This window comes from Salvelinus namaycush, chromosome 22, assembly GCF_016432855.1.
Source record: "Salvelinus namaycush isolate Seneca chromosome 22, SaNama_1.0, whole genome shotgun sequence".
NCBI classification, from domain to species: domain Eukaryota; kingdom Metazoa; phylum Chordata; class Actinopteri; order Salmoniformes; family Salmonidae; genus Salvelinus; species Salvelinus namaycush.
Genome location: NC_052328.1, coordinates 7,045,198 through 7,069,085, shown reverse-complemented (window position 1 = coordinate 7,069,085; position 23,888 = coordinate 7,045,198). Strand labels below are relative to the sequence as shown.

General features: G+C 43.3%; 1 protein-coding gene across 2 annotated transcripts in view; it reads right to left on the bottom strand.

Annotated features, from left to right (window-relative positions):
- Positions 1-5,209: 5,209 nt before the first annotated feature.
- Positions 5,210-23,888, bottom strand: part of LOC120017500 (protein O-GlcNAcase-like) — a 31,691-nt gene continuing 13,012 nt past the window's right edge. For both annotated transcript variants that reach the window (XM_038960289.1, XM_038960290.1), the window contains 10 exons: positions 23,479-23,648; positions 22,951-23,205; positions 20,610-20,813; positions 15,284-15,458; positions 10,850-10,935; positions 7,752-7,856; positions 7,330-7,421; positions 6,921-7,113; positions 6,421-6,580; positions 5,210-6,027 (listed from right to left, as the gene is read on the bottom strand). In XM_038960289.1, coding sequence (XP_038816217.1) covers positions 5,891-6,027; positions 6,421-6,580; positions 6,921-7,113; positions 7,330-7,421; positions 7,752-7,856; positions 10,850-10,935; positions 15,284-15,458; positions 20,610-20,813; positions 22,951-23,205; positions 23,479-23,648 — 1,577 coding nt within the window. In that variant the 3' untranslated portion in view covers positions 5,210-5,890. The remainder of the gene's footprint in view (positions 6,028-6,420; positions 6,581-6,920; positions 7,114-7,329; positions 7,422-7,751; positions 7,857-10,849; positions 10,936-15,283; positions 15,459-20,609; positions 20,814-22,950; positions 23,206-23,478; positions 23,649-23,888) is intronic.

Sequence of the window (23,888 nt, the reverse complement as noted above, 5' to 3'; positions counted from 1 at the left end):
AATAGTGAAGACATCAAAACTATGAAAAAACACATATGGAATCATTTAGTAACCAAAAAAAGTGTTAAACAAATCAAAATATATTCTTCAAAGTAGCCACCCTTTTCCTTGATGACAGCTTTGCACACTCTTGGCATTCTCTCAATCAGCTTTACCTGGAATGCTTTTCCAACAGTCTTGAAGGAGTTCCCAAATATGCTGAGCACTTGCCTGCTTTTCCTTCACTCTGCGGTCCAACTCATCCCAAACCATCTCAATTGGGTGATTATGTTGGTCATCTGACAGATTTCCACCGGTCTAATGTCCATTGCTTTACAGAGTTCAAGTAACAGACACATCTCAACATCAACTGTTCAGAAGGGACTGCGGGAATCAGGCCTCCGTGGTCAAAATGCTGCAAAGAAACCACTATGAAAGGACACCAATAAGAAGAAGAGAATTGTTTGGGCCAACAAACACGAGCAATGGACATTAGACCGGTGGAAATCTGTCCTTTGGTCTGATTTGAGATTTTTGGTTCCTATCGTCATGTCTTTGTGAGATGCAGAGTAGGTGAACGGATGATCTCTGCATGTGTGGTTCCCACTGTGAAGCATGGAGGAGGAGGTGTGTTGGTGTGGGGATGCTTTGCTGGTGACACTGTCTGTGATTTATTTAGAATTCAAGGCACACTTAATGAGCATGGCTACCACAGCGATACGCAATCCCATCTGGTTTGGGCTTTGCGGGCATTTGTTTTTCAACAGGACAATGACCCAACACACCTCCAGGCTGTGTAAGGGCTATTTTATTAATAAGGAGAGTGATGGAGTGCTGCATCAGATGACCTGGCCTCCAAAATCACCTGACCTCAACCCAAATCAGATGGTTAGGGATGAGTTGGACCGCAGAGTGAAGGAAAAGCAGCCAACAAGTGCTCAGCATATGTGGTCAAAAGAACTGTCCGTAGAGCTCCGAGACAGGATTGTGACAAAGCACAGATCTGGGGAAGGGTACCAACACATTTCTGCAGAATTTAAGGTCCCCAAGAACACATTGGCCTCCATCATTCTTAAATGGAGGAAATTTGGAACCACCAAGTGTCACGCCTGCGCCCGCTCCCCCTCTCCGGTCCTCGAGGGAAGCCAGGCGGCCCATCATTACGCACACCTGTCAGCATCGTTATGCTCATCAGCGCTTCAAGGGACTCACCTGGACTCCATTACTTTATTGATTGCCTCCCCTATATCTGTCACTTCCTCAGTTTCTTCCCCGTGTCTGCATTAAATATAGCAACTGGTATTATTACTGAACCTGTGGCTCACATTTGACTTGAGTCTCTTGACCAATTCCATACCCAGCATTTGGAAATAGGCTTATATCCTCCCACTACTAAAAGGGGTGGAGATCCCTCAGACGCTAATAACTATCATCCCCGCTCTCCCTATCCTGGCCAAAGTCTATGAATCCCTAGTGAACTCAGTTAAACGTCTTCATTGAAAAGAACACACTGAGTGGGGTTTAGTCTGGCTTTAGATCGCCATAGCTACAGTTGTGGTGCTGTGCCCGTGTCAAATGACAACTACACTTGATAAAAAGCAACATTGTGCTGCTCTGTTTGTTGATTTATCAAATGCATTTGATTCATTTGACCATGAATTGTTGCTAGCTAGACTCAGTAACATTGGTCTCAGTGAATGGGCGATACATTTGTTTAGGAACCATCTTTGACAGAACACAATTTGTATACAGTATGCTGAGAATCACAAGTCTAGCTTTATTGAGATTAAAAGAGGTGTGCCCCAGGGCTCCATTTTAGCTCCTGTGTTGTTCTCCATTTTATTAATGATCTGGGAAACGGAAAGTTGGAAAGTATGGATTAAAAATAAAAATAAATCTACACACAATACTCCATAATGACAAAGTGAACAGGTTTAGATACGTTTGCTAATTTATTACAAATAAAAAAACAAATACCTTATCTACATAAGTATTCACACCCTTTGTTATGAGACGCTAAATTGAGTTTAGGTGCATCCTGTTTCCATTGATCATCCTTGAGATGTTTCTACAATTTGATTGGAGTCCACCTGTGGTACATTCAATTGATTGGACATGACTTGGAAAAGCACACACCTGTCTATATAAGGTCCCACAGTTGACAGTGCACGTCAGAGCAAAAACCAAGACATGAGGTCCAAGGAATTGTCTGTAGAGCTCCGAGACAGGATTGTGTCGAGGCACAGATCTGAGGAAGGGTACCAAAACATTTCTGCAGCATTGAAGGTCCCCAAGAACACAGTGGCCTCCATCATTCTTAAATGGAAGAAGTTTGGAACCACCAAGACACTTCCTAGAGGTAGCTGCCCGGCCAAACTGAACAATCAGAGAAGGGCCTTGGTCAGGGAGGTGACCAAGAACCCGAAGGTCACTCTGACAGAGAAGAGGAGAAGGGAGAATCTTCCAGAAGGACAACCATCTCTGCAGCACTCCACCAATCAGGCCTTCATAGTAGAGTGGCCAGATGGAAGCAACTGCTCAGTAAAAGGTTCATGACAGCCCACTTGGAGTTTGCCAAAAGACACCTAAAGGACTCTGACAATGAGAAACAAGTTTCTCTGGTCTGATGAAATCAAGATTGAACTCTGACCTGAACACCAAGCGTCACGTCTGGAGGAAACCTGGCACCATCCCTACGGTGAAGCATGGTGGCAGCATTATGCTGTGGGGATGTTTTTCAGCGGCAGGGACTGGGAGACTAGTCAGGATCGAGGGAAAGATGAACGGAGCAAAGTACAGAGAAATCCCTGATAAACCTTCTACAGAGCACTCAGGCAGAGCACTCAGGATCTCAGACTGGGGTGAATGTTCACTTTCCAACAGGACAACGACCCTAAGCACACAGCCAAGACAACGCAGGCATGGCTTCAGGACAAGTCTCTAAATGTCCTTGAGTGGCCCAGCCAGAACTCAGACTTGAACCCGATCGAACATCTCCGGAGACCTGAAAATAGCTGTGCAGCAACACTCCGAATCTAACCTGACAGAACTTGAGGATCTACAGAGAAGAATGGGAGAAACCCCCCCAAATACAGGTGCGCCAAGCTTGTAGCATCATATCCAAGAAGACTCGAGGCTGTAATCGCTGCCAAAGGCGTTTCAACAAAGTACTGAGAAAAGGGTGTGAATACTTAAGTAAAATGTGATTTAAGTTAAGTATTTTTTTTGCAAACATTTCTAAAAAAACAGATTTTGCTTTGTCATTATGGGGTATTGTGTGGATTTTAGAATAAGGCTAACGTAACAAAATGTGGAAAAAGTCAAGGGGTCTGAATAATTTGCTAATGCACGGTAATAACTGTTACATTATTGCAGCTGTTTCAGTGCACCTCAAGTGCTCTCTTGATTGGAGAGTACCTACTTTGGTGTTGGCACGCCGCTCCGTTCTTACGAGAGCATCCTTGAACCTACTATTGTCAATCACACCTTTCAAACATATGAATGATTGCCATTGCCATCATTGGTTGCTGTGCCTGTGAAGCACCTTGTGACAAAAAAGTGCTATAGCGTAAGATCAGATTGATAGACGATTCCAAACCAATAATTTGCTAATGCACGGTAATAACTGTTACATTGTTGCAGCTGTTTCCTGATATGATTACTTAACTCGACACCCAGTTATATCACCTTTTCATGAGTTAATGTTTATTAACAACAATTTCTTTCACATACAAAGTATACAATTTTTATCAATAAACTCCTCCCCACCAAAAAAAAACTAACAATGTATGTATCATCAATGTAGGCCTATAATTGACGCCCTTTCAAATTGCAGCTAAACATAAAATCAGCAGATGCAGAAAAAAAAAGAGCAAAAGTTCACAATAGCACAAGCAATGACAAAATGTCTGTTATATAACACACACACTTAAGGAAAAGTAAATCATTTCATACCAGTGGAGAACTAGGATACATGTTGCTATTCTCTCTGGGAAACGTACGTACTTGTCCACCACAGAATACTAGTCCAGAGGGTGATGAGTTGGATGAATAAAGCAGACTAAAAGGACTGCAATCTAACTAGCTCGATGTTTAGACTCATCATAAACATTCAGGCTGGCAGAAGACAAAAAATCAGGTAACAAGGTATTCCTTTAAAAAGCATGTTTGAATTGACGTGTCTATGTAGGTGGTGTCCTAACCAGGAGAAGAGCAGCCTCTCAGCAGCTTGACATTCAAGTGCGGGCGATGTTGTATGACGTTGCAGATGGACATGTGGCGTACACAGCCAACGTGGTTCCTCATTCTGCTTGGCATTGGGATCACACCTGTTCTACATAGTATCTTTCTAACTGAACGTTCTGTCCTCCTGGATAAGAAGCTGGTTAGTGGTAAATGATCCGCACCGCATCTCGTGGAAGTTGAGAAATAGAGCCGCTGTATTATAGAGGGAGTGCTGAAGCATCTAAACTTGTCTCGTCCTATTTTCACAATTAGAAAACGATTGAGATTAGGCTCATCTCTCTTGGTTTAAGAGCCAGAGCACTGGATTAGTGACAAAAATCGAGAGACGTTTTCGAGCGGATGGCCCACCTTTGAGGCAAGGTGCGTTCGTTTTAGCGTGCAGCGGGAGGGTGGAGTTTGCCCATTTTAGACCATCCAGGGCACCGGGCAAGCTAAAATGAACGCACCCATTCTCATGTCCCCTTATGTATTTGTCAGGTGGATTGACAGTAGATAAGTGTGCATGATAACCATCGGTGATCTACAGTACAGTGCAATAGGCCCCTTGGAGATCTCCACAGGTACAAAAATCCTATTGAAAGGCAATACATAAAACAGAAAAAAAGCACTGTAAAAAAAGCATGGCCAAAAGCAAAGAGTTAAGGGAAAAAGACTGAGAACCATGTTTTTAGTGAGTGGAAACATACGTGACCAATTCCACATCTTCCTCTCTTCAAGGTTATTCATTTCTACTCAGGTGGGTTTTCCAGAAAATAACACTCTCGTTACTAAAGTCTCCGTAAGTTTCCTCGAACACTCAAACGTATGCTTTCCTCTGCGTGTATGTCACTTACGTAAACTATTGAGGAACCTGTAACGCACCACAAAGAGAAATGTTTTTTCACTCGGGAGTTAAACTACAGTATAGGTGGAAGCATAAACCACTCTTTACTCTGTAAGCTACAGGGACCACCTGTTCAAAGGCCCCTTTTCCCTAACTCCCCCCCCCCGTCAGCTAGGCCTATACCAAAGTGCAGTGTCAGGATATACGGCCAAGTCTCAAACCACTCCCTATACACTGCACTACCTTCAACCAGACCAAAATTATGTGTTACATTGAGAAGAGAGCGCAGCTTGAGATGCAGTAGTATCTAAATACACCCCCTGACTGTCTGTCTGTGAGAGACAGACACAGACCCCCATTCGGCTGCTGACAGTCAGGTCACATGGTCTGAACGGCTAACGGGAGTAGATGGCACCTGACCAGCTCCTACATCATAGAGCCGCATGGGGATCAGTCACTGCCACTCCACAGGTGGAGACCAATGACAAGAGGGGACACCGTCCACCATAAACACATACGGCTTTACAGGGCTGCAGACAACTACTTTGGCTCTTTACAGTTTTGGATTCCGTTTCATTCCCGGCAGAGCTCTGGGCCTCTAGCGGCAGCACAGTGAATCTGTACAGGCTGTTTTATTTCTGATCACTATCTAAAAACAGGGATGCCTCTAGCCTCGTCTAGTCCTGGTGGTTGAAGTATAAAATCGTCAAGTATCGGTAGGTATGTAAAAGTAACAGACAGTTATCCTTAGGCCCAGATGACTGGAGCTCTCTACACAGCTCCGTGGTTGCTTGGCTAGCCAGGCTGTCTCAGAAGCGGCGCCCCGTGATGCCGTCATTGTCCTCAGAGGCTGCGGCCCATGATGATGATGTTTTTGGGGAAGCCCTCCATCTTGGCGACCTCGAAGCAGCCCAGCTTACTGTAGAAGTCTATCATCCTCTTGTCCGCCTGACGCACCTCACAGAACGCACCGATGGAACCTGGGGGGGGGGGGGGGGGGGGAGTAAACAACAGATTAACAACATAAGTTAGTAACAGTTACGGTTTACACTACTTAAAAACCTGCTGATATGCTTTATGTAATTTGTTATAAGCATGTGTGAGCCTTAATGTACTATTATAAAGGCTAATAATGTCACGTCTCTCTATGTACGACTCAAAATGGCTGACACTTATAGGACCATTACGAGATGATAATACAACATTACAATAAGTGGGTCCTACATGCTCATGACAACCATCCTTACGCATTATAATTGGGATGCGGACAACTGAAGTCTCCGATAGTAGATTCATAGATGGTTGCGAGGGACCATTCATAGATGAGCAAATGTGCTTGATTGATCGAGATAGGTTCTGTAGACACCACCTACCATTGGCCTTGAGGCAGGAAAGCAGGCATCCCATCATGCTCTTGGCCACGCTGGGATCGATGACCTTGGCATGGATGTCCATCTTAATGAGGGAAGGGAAGTTGGAGAGGAACGACTCTGGGAGGCCCTCCTCCTCCTCGTGGAAACTCAACATCATCTTCTACAGGAAGGAAGGAGAAATTGTTTGACATTTTTAGTCATTGAGCAGACGCTCTCATCCAGGGCAACGTACAATACCCTTTCTAGGGGAACAATGCCCAGCTGAACCGTACTGCGCTGGCTTGCCTATTTCCCTTTCACAGGAGAGTCCAGTACAGCTCTGATTGGCTCAGTTCGGCTCAGTTCAGTAGTGTGAAAGGGATATGTGTGCATTTGACCAAAGAAGGCAACAAATATCACGTTCATTGCACAGCTTATTAAAAAAAAAGAAAAAAAAGAATAAGTGTCACAGTGCTAGAATTTTAAAAAGTGAAAGAAACCGAGTGAACCCAGTCTCCTACCTCAGCATCAGAGAGGTCCTTCTGGCAGTCAGGCTTGTTGTATTTCTCCTGCATGGAGGGGATCCAGCTCATCTTACACTTCTTGACGAAGGGCTTGACGTCCACGGTGCCCAGCGCGTAACCACAGATCCCCTCCTCATCCTCCAGGACAAACCCATAGTCTGGACTCAGGTTCAGGAACCCTCCTACTAACCTGGAAAAACAGAGAAACATACTGTTAGTTAGGTATACTACATTGAAAAGACACTCCAGCACACCAATCATTTTGCTGCACAGATTTAATGAATATATATTTTTTTAACCATCGGTTCAATCTCAATAGAACCTTCATTCGGGTGAATTATCTCCGCTTCCATTTTTTCAAAATAATGTTGGGCGACAACTAAAATTGAAAAATGAAAGTCCTTACCTGTCTCCTATGAGGTCTGGCTCCTCTCCACCGAAGGGCAGTTCCTCCACTCCTTCAGAGTACATCTCTCTGCAGATTTTATACACTGCATGCTGGAACACACACACACAGACACACACACACACACACACACGCAGTTAGAGAGGACTAAGCACGTGGCACTCACAGGAATAGAGGAGACTGCTGACAGTCCAGGATGGATGAGCTGGCCTGCAGATGAGCCTAGAGGCAGTATTTAAAAACGAGGATAGTTCAGATGGGAATACCAACAGCGTGCCGTTACACCCAGTATGTTCAGCTAATCACTGAGTGAATACAGGAATCAGTGATCCAGAGGGGAAATTACACTCACCCATACCCACAGACACACCCACTGATGTAGAGGAAAACTGCTGTAAAAAAAGAAAGAAAACGCTCCTCACCTCATCTTTAGGATAGCAGGGCCTGATGGAATAGATTTTGGATGTTGGCAGTGCGGGGGGAGGCTGGAAGAAAAGATCGTTTGCCCCGTCGATCGGCAAAAATCTCTGTCGGGGATCAAAAGAAACAGGTTCAGTCAAACTGACACCAGGCACCGGGTCTGTTGCATTCACCGTTTACAACACCTTTGCTACTGCTGGGACACTGTGGCACCAACAACAGCTGCATGTCAAAGGAAGGCTAAACCAGCCAATGGTCCAAGACTTACTGCTGGCTTCTGTGGCACTTTTGGCTCAACAGTGAACAGCAGCAGCAAATCATCACATCTGTTCTCATGAGAGCATAGCGCATAGAGCATGGTTTCTTTTTAAAAAGACAGGAATATGACTTATAGGTGTATATTGGAAGAGCAAAGGCTTGGTCTCAGAAAAGGTGTTGCTGGCTAAAGGAGATGTTGCTGCTCCATTCCCCGTGTCTGGTCTAAGGCATCGCTCAGAGCTGCTGCGCGGCGCAGGGCCGGGCCCATGGCCCTCCTGTAGAGAGAAGTCATGATGCTGCCGCTGACAATGAGACAAAACTCCAGGAGCAAAACACTGTTCTAACATACAATGCCTAGTGAAAGTCTACACACCCCTTGCACAATGTTCACATTTTGCAGCCTTATAATTTAATTTTTAAAAAGATATTAAAATTAGACTGAAAAGGTGGAGTAGGTTGTGTACATCTGTTCCAAATTAATAATAATAAAAAAAAAAAACAGATGTCTTGATTGCATATGTTTTCACCCCCCAGAGTTAGTACTTGGTGGAAGCACCTTAGGAAACCATTACAGCTATGAATCATTTTGAATAAGATTCTACCAGCTTTGGACAAGTCCATTGTTTTTGTCAAAATTGCTCCAGGTCAGTAAACTTGGTTGGGGATCATGGATGGACAGCAATAGTCAAACCTTATCTCTGATATCAAGCACATTTAAGTCAGGACTGAGACTGGACCATTCAGGAACACTCAACAACTATTGGAAAGTCATTCTGGTGTGTATTTGGCATTAAAATGTGTGTATTTTCCCACGGAAAAATCCAGGGTTAAGTATTCAGAAGACTAACGTTCCTCTAACGTTTTATCTGAGCCCTTCTCCTTTTATATATATATTTTTAGATTGTGACAAACTCCCCAGTCCCTGACGGTGACAACCGCACACATAACATGATGCCACCACCACAATACTTAGGAAACACAGACGATAAACAGCATTGCATTCACTCCACATTACAGGCCTGTATGACAAAGTGAAAAGGAGGAATCCTGTGTTAAAAAAAAAATCCACTCCAAATCATCCATTCTATTTGCATCAAGGCAGTTAATTAATACTGCAAGACAACACACCAAAGACAATAACTTCTGGTCCTAAATTTAAAGAAAAACAGGTTTGGGTCAAATGCAATACAACACAGAGTGAAACCCTATATTTGGTGGCAGCATTAAGTTATGGGTATGCCCGTCATCGTCAGGGACTTGGGGAGTTTGTCAGGATCCCAAAAAATATGAAACGGACCAAAGCCCAGGTAAAAAGTTGGAGGAACACCCACCTCGGTCTTCTGAAAACCTAGCCCTGCGATAGATCTTTTTCAATGACACACCAGAATGGCTTTCCAAGAAGTGTTGAGTGTTCGAGTGGTCCAGTCTCAGTCATGACTTGCATTTGCTTGAAAATCATAGACAAGGTTTGAATATTGCTGTCCATTTTCTATAATTTTTCTTTCACTTTGAAAATGTGTAGTAGATTGTGTAGATTGAAAAAAACAAAAAACGAATTTAATCACTTTTTCGATTTAATTTTAAGACAGCATAATGTGAAAACTGTGCAAGGGGTGTAGATTTTCATTAGTGACAGTATATTAAACATTAGATACAGCTAAACACCAAGTCTGGAACCAACAGGACCCTGAACAACTTCTACAGCCAAGCCATAAGACTGCTAAATAGTTAACCAAATAGCTACCAAACTATCTGCATTGACCTTTCTTGACTCATCACATACGCTGCTGCTATTGTTTACTATCTGTCACTTTATTCATAGTTATATGTACATAGAGTGCATTCATAAAGTACTCAATTTTAGAATAAGGCTGTAACATAACAAAATGTGGAAAAGGGGAAGGGGTCTGAATACTTTCCGAATGCACTGTATCTACCTACATTACCTCAGACCCCTGCTTATTGATCGGTACTGGTACCCATTGTACATAGCTAAGTTATCATTAGTCATTTTTATCTATTATATTATTACACGTTTAACTTTTCTATTCTTGCTCTATTTTCTTTCTCTCTGCATGGTTGGGATGGGCCCTTAAGTAAGCATTTCACTGTTAGTCCACAACTGCTGTTTACGAAGCATGTAACAAATAACATTTGATTCGATTTTTATTTGAAGACCAACCACCGAGTCTTTTAAAGATCAATTACTACAAGTAAAAAATGTTTTTCCAACATGGGATATCTGATCTTAGTCTAGGAGTATCGTGTTTGCTCATGGAGTTTTTTTTGAGCGGGCGGTGTCACTTGCGTTCTCGCTGGGCCTGCTATGCATACCCTTGCGTGTGCAAAGGGTAGAATTTTGCACGAAGCTTTTCCGGCAAATAAATGAGATGTCATGGAAATCACGCGGAGAATAGGCAGAATGCGTGCCCCATGGAAAAGCAGCATCTCCTTTGGGCAGTCGGCTGAGAGAAATTCAAATTTTCAGGAACTTTAGGATTAGAAAAACACTGCCTTGGAGGGACTCCTTCAGATTTTTATGGTGTCAGTTCGCCCTTTTCCTTTTCAGACTGATCGGACCATACCAGATGCTGGTTGGGCCAATGCCTTCAGAAACTCACAGGCACACTGTTGAAGACATGGACTTTTTATAAAAATTCTCATGATTCAGAGGTATACCCCTTCCTAGTCATGATCAGCCCACCTTATACAGACCAAACCCTTTCACATCTGCTGTTGCGCAACAAACCACTTTCTCTTCAACACAAAACCCGTAATTCATTTTCTTTACTAGCATTACAAACAGTTTTATCATCTGTGAAGTCAGTGCGTAAGCATATACCTGGAACTCTCCTGCTAGACCGCCCCTAAAGGCCCAAGGCTCTTGGTCTCCACTAAGGAACTGTGCAGTGGCCTGACTACGGCACCCTGTTAGGAGCACACAGTGGCGGAGGGACACAGCATTACCATGGGGACCAGAGATAAAACGGGACTCACTGACAGGTCGCAGGTGGGGGGGGGCGTTTGGAAAATAATGATAACCTATCACTCCAAAGAAAATAAAAAGCTTTTTAAATGATATTTTAAAAAAGTATATTATATTCGTATGAAAATGGTTTGGTTGGACTTTGGGCTCGAGCAACTAAAGCTTACTTTGGTGTTTCTCAACTGGGAGGAATCATTGAGGTTATAAAGCCTGAATCAATTTGAGTGTCGGATTCTGGTTCACTTGCAGTGAGAATTTCCAAGTCATTCATGCTCTAACTAGCCTAATCTGACCTTGGATCAGTATTCTAGGGGGGAACTCGTCCTACCGTGTAAGCTTCAGCTGCCGTTGCCCCCCAGCACCTCATCTGAAGTCACATTCTCATCTAACCTGCCTCATCACATGACCAGGGAGCAGGACTCAAAACAGGAAGAAAGAGAGGACAACTGGGAGAGGACAGCTCTGTGCAAAGACACAAAACTAAAAGGGGTGCAAAGTTCAGTGCACCTCAAGCGCTCTCTTGATTGGAGAGTACCTACTTTGGTGTTGGCACGCCGCTCCGTTCTTACGAGAGCATCCTTGAACCTACTATTGTCAATCACACCTTTCAAACATATGAATGATTGCCATTGCCATCATTGGTTGCTGTGCCTGTGAAGCACCTTGTGACAAAAAAGTGCTATAGAGTAAGATCAGATTGATAGACGATTCCAAACCTGGTGATGAGGTCTCCTGTCATGTGACGAGACAGACACAGCGCGAGAAGAGGACAGAAGAGTCAACGCTCCTGCTATAGCATCCAGTAAAAACCTCACCTTGACACCTAGAACACTTCCTTGGATGAGGCTGGCTCCACTCAGCATACAGATGCATCCACAGGGAGGAACTCACAGCTAGCTTTCAGGTGCTTGGGAGTAAAGCACCACCACATGCCATTTGTTGCTATCAAATAATTATTGGAGACACATATCTATGTAAATAAAACAGTTATTTCACAGTTCTGTTTGTCTCAGTGTTTCACATTGCAATGCGAGTTGCTAGTCGCTTTCGTGAACAAACGCCTAGTCACTTTCAAAGCAACATTTTCAAAATATGGTGCGTACTATAGTTAGTACCCCCAGACTACGAGGGACAGTAGAGAAACTAACACTCTGAAAGCCAGATGTGAACTCCAATGTGTAGGTGCATCCAGTGCTGGTTTAAGCCTCTTCCATGAAAAGGCCTACTTGTAAAAAAACAAACATGTTAGAGAGAAATGAACGCTGTCAAAGAAAATAGCGTCTAAAACATTAACGTTGGTCTCTCGCTCCTAAAGTTCGCTGCGCAAAATGGGACTGTGTTCCATCACCCATATCAAACATCCTGATCTGATGTGAAAATCAAAAACAATGAAAAACAATAACCAAATCAGAAAGGTGGCCTGCGCAGACATTGGCCAGTGGTGATCCACTAGCAGTAGAAACTGCTACTGAGGATTTGTCCATCTGCAAACGGTGAAGGGAGAGAACAGTAGAAGATAGCCGTTAGTAAATGTGTCTCAGTAACAACACCAGGGGGGAGGAGGTAAGACTGACTGCCGGCTGCACAGCTACAGACCAATCAGGGGACGGATACTTAGAACATAGCTCTTTGATCGGGCCTCGAGTGCCGGTTTAGTTATAAAAAGAGAAGCTGTAGACAAGTTGTAGACAAGTTGTAGACAAGTTGTCTACAGACCAAACTGGTTCACCGGATGTGGGAAAGCCTTTAGATTGCTTTATGTTCTGGTCTAGCTAGCCCACAGCTGGTCACGCTTTAGAAAGACAGACTTCCTACTAAATTCACTGAAAGATTCTCTAGCGTCTAAATTGTTATACTGGTTTAAGGCTTCATAACGCCGTTATAGCTTCGATTGAGCCGTAGTTCTGCCAGTGTGGGTTTGCTGCCTGCTGTGTACTGTATAGGTTAGAGGTCTCAGCTCTGGACAGAAACCTGTGAATGAAACATGGTTATTGTGTGACATACAGGCCATGCTGGTGCTTCGGGGTTGATCAAAAGAGCTTCCAATGGCTGCAGAAGACCACTCGCAGAAATGTTGTTCGCACCGTATCAGGGTGCATTCAGGATCCCTGTCTGCTTGACTCATTATCAAGACATTGTTACATGCAGGTGAAGTGTGTCTGTGCTCACATGTGCGTGCGTGCATCCGTGAGTAGTGTGTAAGTTGGAGTGATTTTAATTTCAAGGAGTATGGGCTTTGACACCGCTAGAAGAAACTATTCAGTAGAGGCGAAGCACTCCGAGCCAGCAATAACACTGGTACATAGAGCATGTGCTGAGAATAGGCTCGGCACTGACTCTGCTGACCTCTGCATTACTCAGTGAGGACATTTTATGAAATGAATCGTTTCAATGCGGATATCAATAATAAAACCGGCTCAGATATTCGATCACCATCTTTGTTTCATGCACCAGAATGGCCTTTCACTGTCAGTCACCTCGCTCTCCAAGCTCACAGGCATGCTACGGGGTGGAAGTGGGGGAGTTACCCTTGCGTTCCACCCCCCAGACACAGGCTGGCAGCAGGTCTGTGTGTGTGCGCATGTGTGTGTGTGTGTGTGAACGCAGCAGCCACCACACACAGCAAGCAGCAGTAACCCATCTCTGGACCTGTCACTACTGATACTGACAATTCACTTAGTTGTGGTGGACCAATTCATTTAGGGTTACTGTACGGGGGGACGAGCAGTGCAAGCGGCATTCAGTTAGTCAAAGTAAAAATCGACAAATCAAAAAGTGCAATAAAACAGAATAAAAACAACAATTGAAAAGCAATGTAGCGGATGTCGATATCTGTCGCTGATGGATACTTCGAAGCCGAAGTTATCCTAAAACTAGCTGGGAGAGCTGACAATAAGAGTGAGTCTGTCTGCTCTAGACTCACCTTGAACACAGGTGAAAGGCGACAGAGGTGAAATGTTGCATTGCCAAGTCCACAAATATGCTTAATTATCTGCAGACTGGGGAGTGGCCACTATAGATACAGTGCATGTTCAGATGATTCATTAATATGTGCATGACTAAACTACCAAAGACTGATCTTTCATCTGCCATCCATACTGTTGCACTATCAATCGTATCGTGGAGAAACTGCAATATGGCCAAACACACATCTTTAATGCTGGTACAGAAGCTTACCAAAATGATATTCACCTTTGTGTATGTATTGAGCTTATCTAAACTAACCATGAGACTTCACCATGAAGCTTAAAGACTTGACATATTTTTCCCATACCTACAGTACTAGTCAGAGGTCTGGACACACCTACTCATTCATGGATTTTTCTTTATTTTTACTAGTTTCTACATTGTAGAATAATAATGAAGACATCAAAACGATGAAATAACACACATAGAATCATGTAGTAACCAAAAAAGTGTATTTTAGATTCTTCAATGTAGTTGGCTGCTTTTCCTTCTAACTCATCCCAAACCATCTCAATTGGGTTGAGGTCGGGTGATTGTGGAGGCCAGGTCATCTGATGCAGCACTCCATCACTCTCCTTATTGGTAAAATAGTCCTTACACAGCCTGGAGGTGTGTTGGGCCATTGTCATTGTCCTGTTGAAATACAAATGATAGACCGACTAAGCGCAAACTAGATGGGATGGCGTATCGCAACTGGACAATGACCCAACACACCTCCCGACTCTGTAAGGGCTATTTGACCAAGAAGGAGAGTGCTGCATCAGATGACCTGGCCTCCACAAATCACCCGTCCTCAACCCAATTGAGATGGTTTGGGATGAGTTGGACTGCAGATTGAAGGAAAAGCAGCCAACAAGTGCTCAACATATGTGGGAGCTCAGCATATGTGGGAACTCCTTCAAGACTGTTGTTAAGGCATTCCAGGTGAAGCTGGTTGACAGAATGCAAAGAGTGTGCAAAGCTGTCATCAAGGTAAATGGTGGCTACTTAGAATAATCTCAAATAAAATATATTTTGATTTGTTTAACACTTTTTTGGTTACTACATGATTCCATGTGTTATTATATAGTTTTGATGTCTTCACTATTATGATACAATGTAAAAAAAAAATATATATATATTTTTTTTAAAGAAAACCCCTGGAATGAGTAGGTGTGTCCAAACGTTTGACTGGTACTGTATATGTGTTTCATGTCCTACACTTACTGTTCTGCTGCTCTGAGAAGTCGGAGTCAAGCTGTACCGTTCCAGGTGTCCATACCGTACGTACCTATTCGGTGTGTGTGTGTGTGTTTGTGATAGAGTGTGTGTGTCCATGCGTACCTAGCCACTGGACAAAGGACTTGACCATGGACATGATGCTCTTGATGTCCCAGATGTAGGGGTAGAGGTCATAGAGGATGGTGCGGTTGGCTGAGTTCGACAGCCTGGTGAACATCTGGATGACCGAGCAACACATCTCCTCAAACCTCTCCGCCCGGGACTGCCACTCCACTACCTGGGGGACACGAAACAGGGTGGTGTTCATCAGGGCACATAACAGAAGGGGCTATGATGATTTTTGTTTAACTGTGTAATCGACGATTATGGATGAAGACCGTCATGAAAATAAAAGAACCTTCAATTTCATTTCAAAGTCAATAAACTTTACCCAAAAGCAGCAAAGTAAGCCTGGTTAAGGTATAACAGCCGATATAGACACGACGAGGAAAAACTAGGAAGTTTTAGAATTTTGGGATGTGGAAGGAACAGCTGACTGACGACGGGACCGCCGGGCTTTAAAAAAGATGACACATGCAATTGTCTCCAGTCCGGAGTGGAGATAAAAAAAAATATTTAAAAAATTTAAGTTTAGAAAAATTATAACTGCGACCTTGGTCACATGACTGTCATTAGTCCTACTAATGAACATGGGCCAGTTGAGACTCTTTTAAAAGACATATCCAATGGTCACATGGTCACTGACAGAACCCATCCACAGCCTTGGACAGAACTAAATGTATCGACATGACAAAACTGTCATCTCTGTGAGGTGACTTTCCAGCGTGTGTGCCACTGCACGGATCAAGTTTCGGTGTTTTAGACAAACATCTCAATGGCTGCTTAGAGATACTACACAACCACCTGTGGTAAATCGTGGGGTGTTGGGTTGAGCGTGCAGAGATTAACACAGAGACCGGGAGGTTTCAGTCAGCAAACACAACTTTACCAGGCCATAAAATCAACATAACAAAGAAAATCACGTAGGTTTGGCTCAGTCCTTCTTCTCAGCTTTGGTTCTGTGTCGGTCTCTCCCGCGGTGTGCCACAGTGCTCCTTTTATGTGGCCTCCACAGCTGGTTGGCACTTTCCCCTAATTACATCCACTTGGAGCCATCCATGTCGGGTTGCCCGGCTCGTGTACTCCCAGCAGAGGGGGCCAACATTGCAGCACGTACCTCCCTTCTATCACCACCCCCCGGGGTAGACCTCTCAGGATACCACACATCATTTTGTACCGCAGTCGTCACCACCATCAACCCTGAATATTTTTCAGCTCTGAATATCAGAAAAAAATGTAATGACTAACAAGATTAACATAAATAGAATCTCCCTCCTCTCTACCAATACCTGGGTGGCCTGGAGGTTAAAAGCGTTGGGCCAGTAATTGGAAGGGCGCTGGTTCGAATCCCAGAGCCGGTGGAATAATCTGCAGTTCTGCGCACCCACTGAAATCTAATTAGCATAATAATAATAATAATCCCCATAAAATTGTCAGTTAAAGCTAGAGATATATTTTTTTGGCATCCACGGGAAAAAGGTGACAGAGCTAGAGAGCCGTGTTTGTCAGACCATGAGACATCCTGAAAATCGGTATTCTCACAAAATCGTCTGTAGCGTCCGAACGGTTTGGCCTACAAACTATTGACACCTCTATAGAAAGGTGACACCTCTCACAAACATTTAAAAATATATATATTTCACCTTTATTTAACCAGGTAGGCTAGTTGAGAACAAGTTCTCATTTGCAACTGCGACCTGGCCAAGATAAAGCAAAGCAGTTTGACACATTCAACAACACAGAGTTACACATGTAACAAACAAACATAGTCAATAATACAGTAGAAAAAGTCTATATACAGTATGTGCAAATGAGGTGAGATAAGGGAGGTAAGGCAATAAAATAGGCCATGGTGGTGAAGTAATTACAATTTAGCAATTAAACACTGGAATGTTAGATGTGCAGAAGATGAATGCACAAGTAGAGATACTGGGGTGCAAAGGAGCAAGATAAATAAATGAATACAGTATGGGGACGAGGTAGTTGGGTGGGCTATTTACAGATGGGCTATGTACAGGTGCAGTGATCTGTGAGCTGCTCTGACAGCTGGTGCTTAAAGCTAGTGAGGGAGATATGAGTCTCCAGCTTCAGTGATATTTGCAGTTTGTTCCAGTCATTGGCAGCAGAGAACTGGAAGGAAAGGCGGCCAAAGGAAGAATTGGCTTTGGGGATGACCAGTGAGATATACCTGCTGGAGCGCGTGCTACGGGTGGGTGCTACTATGGTGACCAGTGAGCTGAGATAAGGCGGGCTTTACCTAGCAGAGACTTGTAGATGACCTGGAGCCAGTGGGTTTGGCGACAAGTATGAAGCGAGGGCCAGCCAACGAGAGCGTACAGGTCGCAGTGGTGGGTAGTATATGGTGCTTTGGTGACAAAACGGATGGCACTGTGATAGACTGCATCCAATTTATTGAGTAGGGTATTGGAGGCTATTTTGTAAATGACATCGCCGAAGTCGAGGATCGGTAGGATGGTCAGTTTTACAAGGGTATGTTTGGCAGCATGAGTGGCGGATGCTTTGTTGCAAAATAGGAAGCCGATTCTAGATTTAATTTAGGATTGGAGATGCTTAAATATGAGTGGAATGAGAGTTTACAGTCTAACCAGACACCTAGGTATTTGTAGTTGTCCACATATTCTAAGTCAGAACCGAACATGTTGGTTGTTTTGCTCTAGGACACCCACAGGCCTCACAAGACTCGTCTGAAGGTCCCCCGTCAATGTTGCCTCATTCTTTATGGCACCGAGCAAATTTCAGGTCTGCTGAGCACAAAAATCTGTGCAACTTCCGGTGTGCGTTTACCCTGAACACTGAGGCTGTACTCGCTTTAAGTTAAAACTAACAGTGGTCAAGTAGGCTACTGTAGCTATTTGTTCATAATAGGCCTAGCAGGAGGGGACTACCATCAAAAACAATGGAGAAAATGCATCCCATAACATTTTAACATGGAAATAGCTGAACGATAGAAAAGATGACAGTAGCTGCCAATGTGTGGTGTTCAGTGTAGGCCTACATTCCATGATCATTTTGAAAAAACATGCAGGGCTTGACATTAACCGGTATATCCACTCGTCCTTCAGACAAGGAGGAGACTGAAAATGGTGTTGTTCAATGCAACAAATGACTTTAAAAAAAATAAAAGGCTTCATTATTCCCATACCATTATTACAGAGAATCCGACAAATGATGCTACCCTCTGCCTATTGGCTACTTAGCTTATTCAAGCCCGTCTCAACATACAACACTGCCCCTTTAAGACAAAAAAAAAGCTTGACCTGACTCGCTTTTCAAAGAAGTTTAGAAATGCTAACGTTCTGTGCTCTTGTAGGAAGCAATCACTCCCCCATTGCTGACTACAAATTAACTAGAACTAGGATAATAACTCACTAACTAGCAGAGAATATGAACACTTTGCACAAGTCGCTACATGTAGCTCTCGCTATGTTATCAAAACAAGCGCATGCTCACGACCGCTCAGGCTGTAAAAACATTGCAATTTAATGTGAATAGCACTTAGCCATAGAGCGCATTCGGAAAGTATTCAGACACCTTGACTTTTTCCACAGTTTGTTACGTTACAGCCTTATTCTGAAATGTATTAAATAAAAATGTTCCTCAATCTACACACAATACCCCATAATGACCAGGCTGTATCACATCCGTCCGTGATTGGGAGTCCCATAGGGCGGCGAACAATTGGCACAGCGTCATCCAGGTTTGGCTGTGGTAGTCAGTCATTGTAAATAAGAATTTGTTCTTAACTGACTTGCCTAGTTAAATAAAAGTAAATGTAAAAAATGTTTTATGTCAACGTGAAAACAGGGGTTTCAAACAGAAATACCTTATTTACAGAAGTATTCAGATCCTTTGCCATGAGACTCGACATTGAGCTCTGGTGCATCCTGTTTCCATTGACCATCCTGTGGTAAATTCAATTGATTGGACATGATTTGGAAAGGCACACGCCTGTCTATACAAGGTTCCACAGTTGACAGAACATGTCAGAGCAAAAACCAAGCCATGAGGTCGAAGGAATTGTCCGTAGAGCTCCGAGACAGGATTGTGTCGAGGCACAGATCTGGGGCAAGGTACCAAAACATAAAAGGACCACAAGAACACAGTGGCCTCCATCATTCTTAAATGGAAGAAGTTTGTAACCAAGACTATTCCTAGAGCCACCCGGCCAAACTGAGCAATCGGGGGATAAGGATCTTGGTCAGGGAACTGACAAAGAACCCGATGGTCACTGACAGAACTCCAGAGTTTATCTGTGGAGTGGAGATGGGAGAACCTTCCAGAAGGACAACAACAATCTATGCAGCACTCCACCAAATCAGGCCTATATGGTAGAGTGGCCAGACGGAAGCCACTCCTCAGTAAAAGGCACGACAGCCTGCTTGGAGTTTGCCAAAAGACACCTAAAGACTTCCAGACCATTAGAAACAAGATTATCTAGTTACCTTACTGTTCTTGGGCACAGGGACTATGGTGGTCTGCTTACAACATGTTGGTATTACAGACTCGGACAGGGAGAGCCTGAAAATATCAGTGAAGACACTTGCCAGTTGGTCTGAGCATGCTCGCAGTACATGTCCTGGTAATCCGTCTGGCTCTACAGCCTTGTGAATGTTGACCTGTTTAAAGGTCTTACTCATGCCTGTAAATGCAAAATAATCCTACTCCTATGTATTCTGTCAACATCAAAACCTTGTTTCGGTACGTTGCATTGAAAGTGGCTAATATTGCATTGATTCGATCACAATTTCCACTGTAAAGGGAAACATTGATAGAGTTAAATAACAGGGAAAACTCTAGAAAGTTGATTGAAGTTCAATCTCGTGCTTCTCTGCGCAGCTTCCCTGGGACTACCGCGCAGAGGGAACCATTGCCCCCGGTACCCCCAAAAATATAGATAAATAAATAAGATACTGTTTAGTGCCCAAAAAATTTAATAAATAACAAATGTTTCCTGATCTTTCTTATATCTCTCAGATATAGAACAGACACTTCAAACTCGTACTAATTGTTTTTCTATGTAGCAAATCTGTTATTCAATGCGTTTGTACTGGCTAATAGAAGGCCAAAAATAATTTACATTAAAAAAAATATATATATATTGATACTTCAAGGGGTCTTAAAATTCAAAATCAAACAGCAAAACGATCCTTGGTATGACACTCTTAAAACAATTCCATATAGCTTAGTAGAACCCCTCCCTCCCTCGGCTTAGACATGGCTTAAGACTTTTATGAGTTAAATGCGGAAGACACATTTCGGGTTGAATGGATTCAGTTGTGGAACTGACTAAGTACCCCCCCCAACCTACCTTCTCTGGCTCCTTGTCCTTGCAGTCGACACCGACGGTGCTGCAGTTAGCCCGTAGCCAATTGAACTCCTTGAGCATGTGCAGGGCCTTGGGTCCGTACTCATAGGGCAGGTAGAAGAGCTCAGCCAGCAGGGTCAGGTCCTCCAAAGAAAGAGACTCTGCAGTGTACAATACCTTCTCATTGGGACCAAGCACAAAAACATCCTGAAAGACAAACAAATGTAATTGTTTAAACATACATAATTTAATTGTAAGTCACTTTGGATAATCTGAGTAGCTTTGTATGTAATTGACGGACACACACACACAAGACCTGGGTTCAAATACAATTTGGGGTATTTCAATTACCTTCAAAGACATTTGTATGTACAGTGCCCTCGGAAAGTATTTAGACTGATTGACTATTTCCACATTTTGTTCGTTTACAGCCTTATTAAAAAAAAATATTTAAAAAAAATCCTCAGCAATCTACACACAAAATGAAAACAGGTTTTTAGAAATGTTTGCTAATTATTTAAAAAAAATACAGAAATACCTTATTTGCATAAGTATTCAGACACTTTGCAATGAGACATGAAATTGAGGACAGGTGCATCCTGTTTCCATTGATCATCCTTGAGATGTTTCTACAACTTGATTAGAGTCCACCTGTGGTAAATTCAATTGATTGGACATGATTTGGAAAGGCACACACCTGTCTATATAAGATCCTACAGTTGACAGTGCATGTCAGACCAAAAACCAAGCCATGAGGTCGAAGGAATTGTCCGTAGAGCCCCGAGACATGATTGTGTTGAGCCACAGATCTGAGGAAGGTTACCAAAACATTTCTGCAGCATTGAAGGTCCCCAAGAACACAGTGGCCTCCATCATTCTTAAATGGAAGACGTTTGGAACCACCAAGACTCTTCCTAGAGCTGGCCGCCCGGCCAAACTGAACAATCGGGGGATAAGGGTCTTGGTCAGGGAGGTGACCAAGAACCCGATGGTCACTGACAGAGCTCTAGAGTTCCTCTGTAGAGATTGGAGAACCATCCAGAAGCAATATCTGCAGCACTCCACCAATCAGGCCTTTATGGTAGAGTGGCCATGCGGAAGCAACTCCTCAGTACCAAAGGCACATGACAGCCCGCTTGGACTCTCAGACAATGAGAAACAAGATTCTCTGGTCTGATGAAACCAAGATTAAACTCTTTAGCCTGAATGCCAAGCGTCACGTCTGGAGGAAACCTGGCACCATGGTGGTGGCAGTATCATGTGGGGATGTTTTCCAGCAGCAGGAACTGGGATACTAGTCAGGATCGAGGCAAAGAGGAACAGAGCAAAGTACAGAGAGATCCTTAATGAAAACCTGCTACAGAGCACTCATGATCTCAGACTGGGGGTGAACGTTTACCTTCCAACAGGACAACAACCCTAAGCACACAACCAAGACAATGTAGGAGTGGTTTCGGGACAAGTCTCAATGTCCTTGAGTGGCCCAGCCAGAGCCCAGACTTGAACCCGATCAAACATCTCTGGACACCTGAAAATACCTGTGCAGCGACAGTCCTCATCCAACCTGACAGAGCTTGAGAGGATCTGCAGAGAAGAATGGGATAAACTCCCCAAATACAGGTGTGCCAAGCTTGTACTGTCATAACCAAGAAGACTCGAGGCTGTAATCGCTGCTAAAGGTGCTTCAACAAAATACTGAGTAAAGGGTCTGAATACTTATGTAAATGTGATATTTTTTTTTTTAAATGAGCAAACATGTATATTGTGTGTAGATTGATGAGGGGGAAAAAACAATGTAATCAATTTTAGAGTAAGGCTGTATGTAACCTAATAAAATGTGGGAAAAGTCAAGAGGTCTGAATACTTTCCGAAGGCACTGTATATCCCTTCCTCCAGCCAAATCACAGGTAGTCCTTTGCAAATATGAGCAAATACGCCATTATACGCAGCATTATACTATATACAATGTGAAGTTGAATTAAAATGTGTTGAATTGAGTAGAAGTGTGAATTTCAGTGACAGGTTTTTGCATAGCACATGCGCAGAACGTTTAGAAAACGGTTTCCCCCCCCCCTCCGTGGTATCAATAGTAAAATGTTGGTGTCGTGACAACACTACTCCCATAATGTATTTGGAAATAAACAGACTATTTATAGGAATTGTTTTGAAAACACTTAAATACTTTTCAAATTCCAATAGAAGTAGTTGATTAGGGCCACATTATTTGAAAATAAATAATTGAAAATACTCAAATACACAGAACATAAGAATTTAAATAACAAACAATCAATTAAATACACATGTATACGAACCCAGGTCTGACACACACACACAAACGTCTTACCTGTTTGAGCTGTTCGTCTGTCTGCATGGGGGCCATGTCAATGTCCTCCTCTGGAGACTTGGACTCGGGAACTAGGACCTCCCTGTCTGTGTCCATGGGCTTCAGCTCCTCCACCATCTTGTCTAAAAGGACCAGGCTGTTCTTGGTCTCAGTTTCAGCCTCGGCTACAGGGTCTGGCTCTGGGTCCGTCTCATACGGTTTCTCCACAACCATCTCCATGGGCTCTTCGTCAGACTCCTTCTTCTCAACATCCACCTGAACAACAGAAACGTCCAGAAAACAAGTTATCGCCTCACCATCTTCGTGATCCCGCGGGGATCTTTTCATTCTATTCCGTGTTTGTTGTCATCAGTTGTAATGAAAATCAGTTTTTTTGTAGACTAATGTGAGACTTCAGTGACAACACAGACAAACAAGGGAAATGAACTCAAAGCCATTGGATGTGCATTGCATACTTCATGTTCTATCTATCTAATATCTATCTAATATTAAAATGATCTAAGTTAAATCAGTAACTACCTCCCCCACCTCTTGTTGTTGCAGACTCTTGGCCATGGGGTGATTGTTGGGGTCGGGGGCACCTGTGGGGGCCATGATGGGCTGCTGGAACACTGTAGTACCAGCGCAGAGGGAGGAGGCGCCTAGTGATGACACGTTAATAGCTGAACTCTTAGCTCCGCTATGGGGTACCTGGCGACCTGGAGAGGAGACAAGAACAGAGAAAATGTCAACATGCTATACACGACAAATATATAAAGGCTTTAATAACAAATATCAACATACTAGAAAAATATATAATGTCTAGCTTTAATGGATGATTGACAAGTGTTTTTAAAATTCAGTGGTGGATTTGAGAGACATTTACCACTGCTCCAAATGATACAGTATGAAGTAAGGCAACAGAAATACATACACGGGTGTTATACGCGAGATGATAG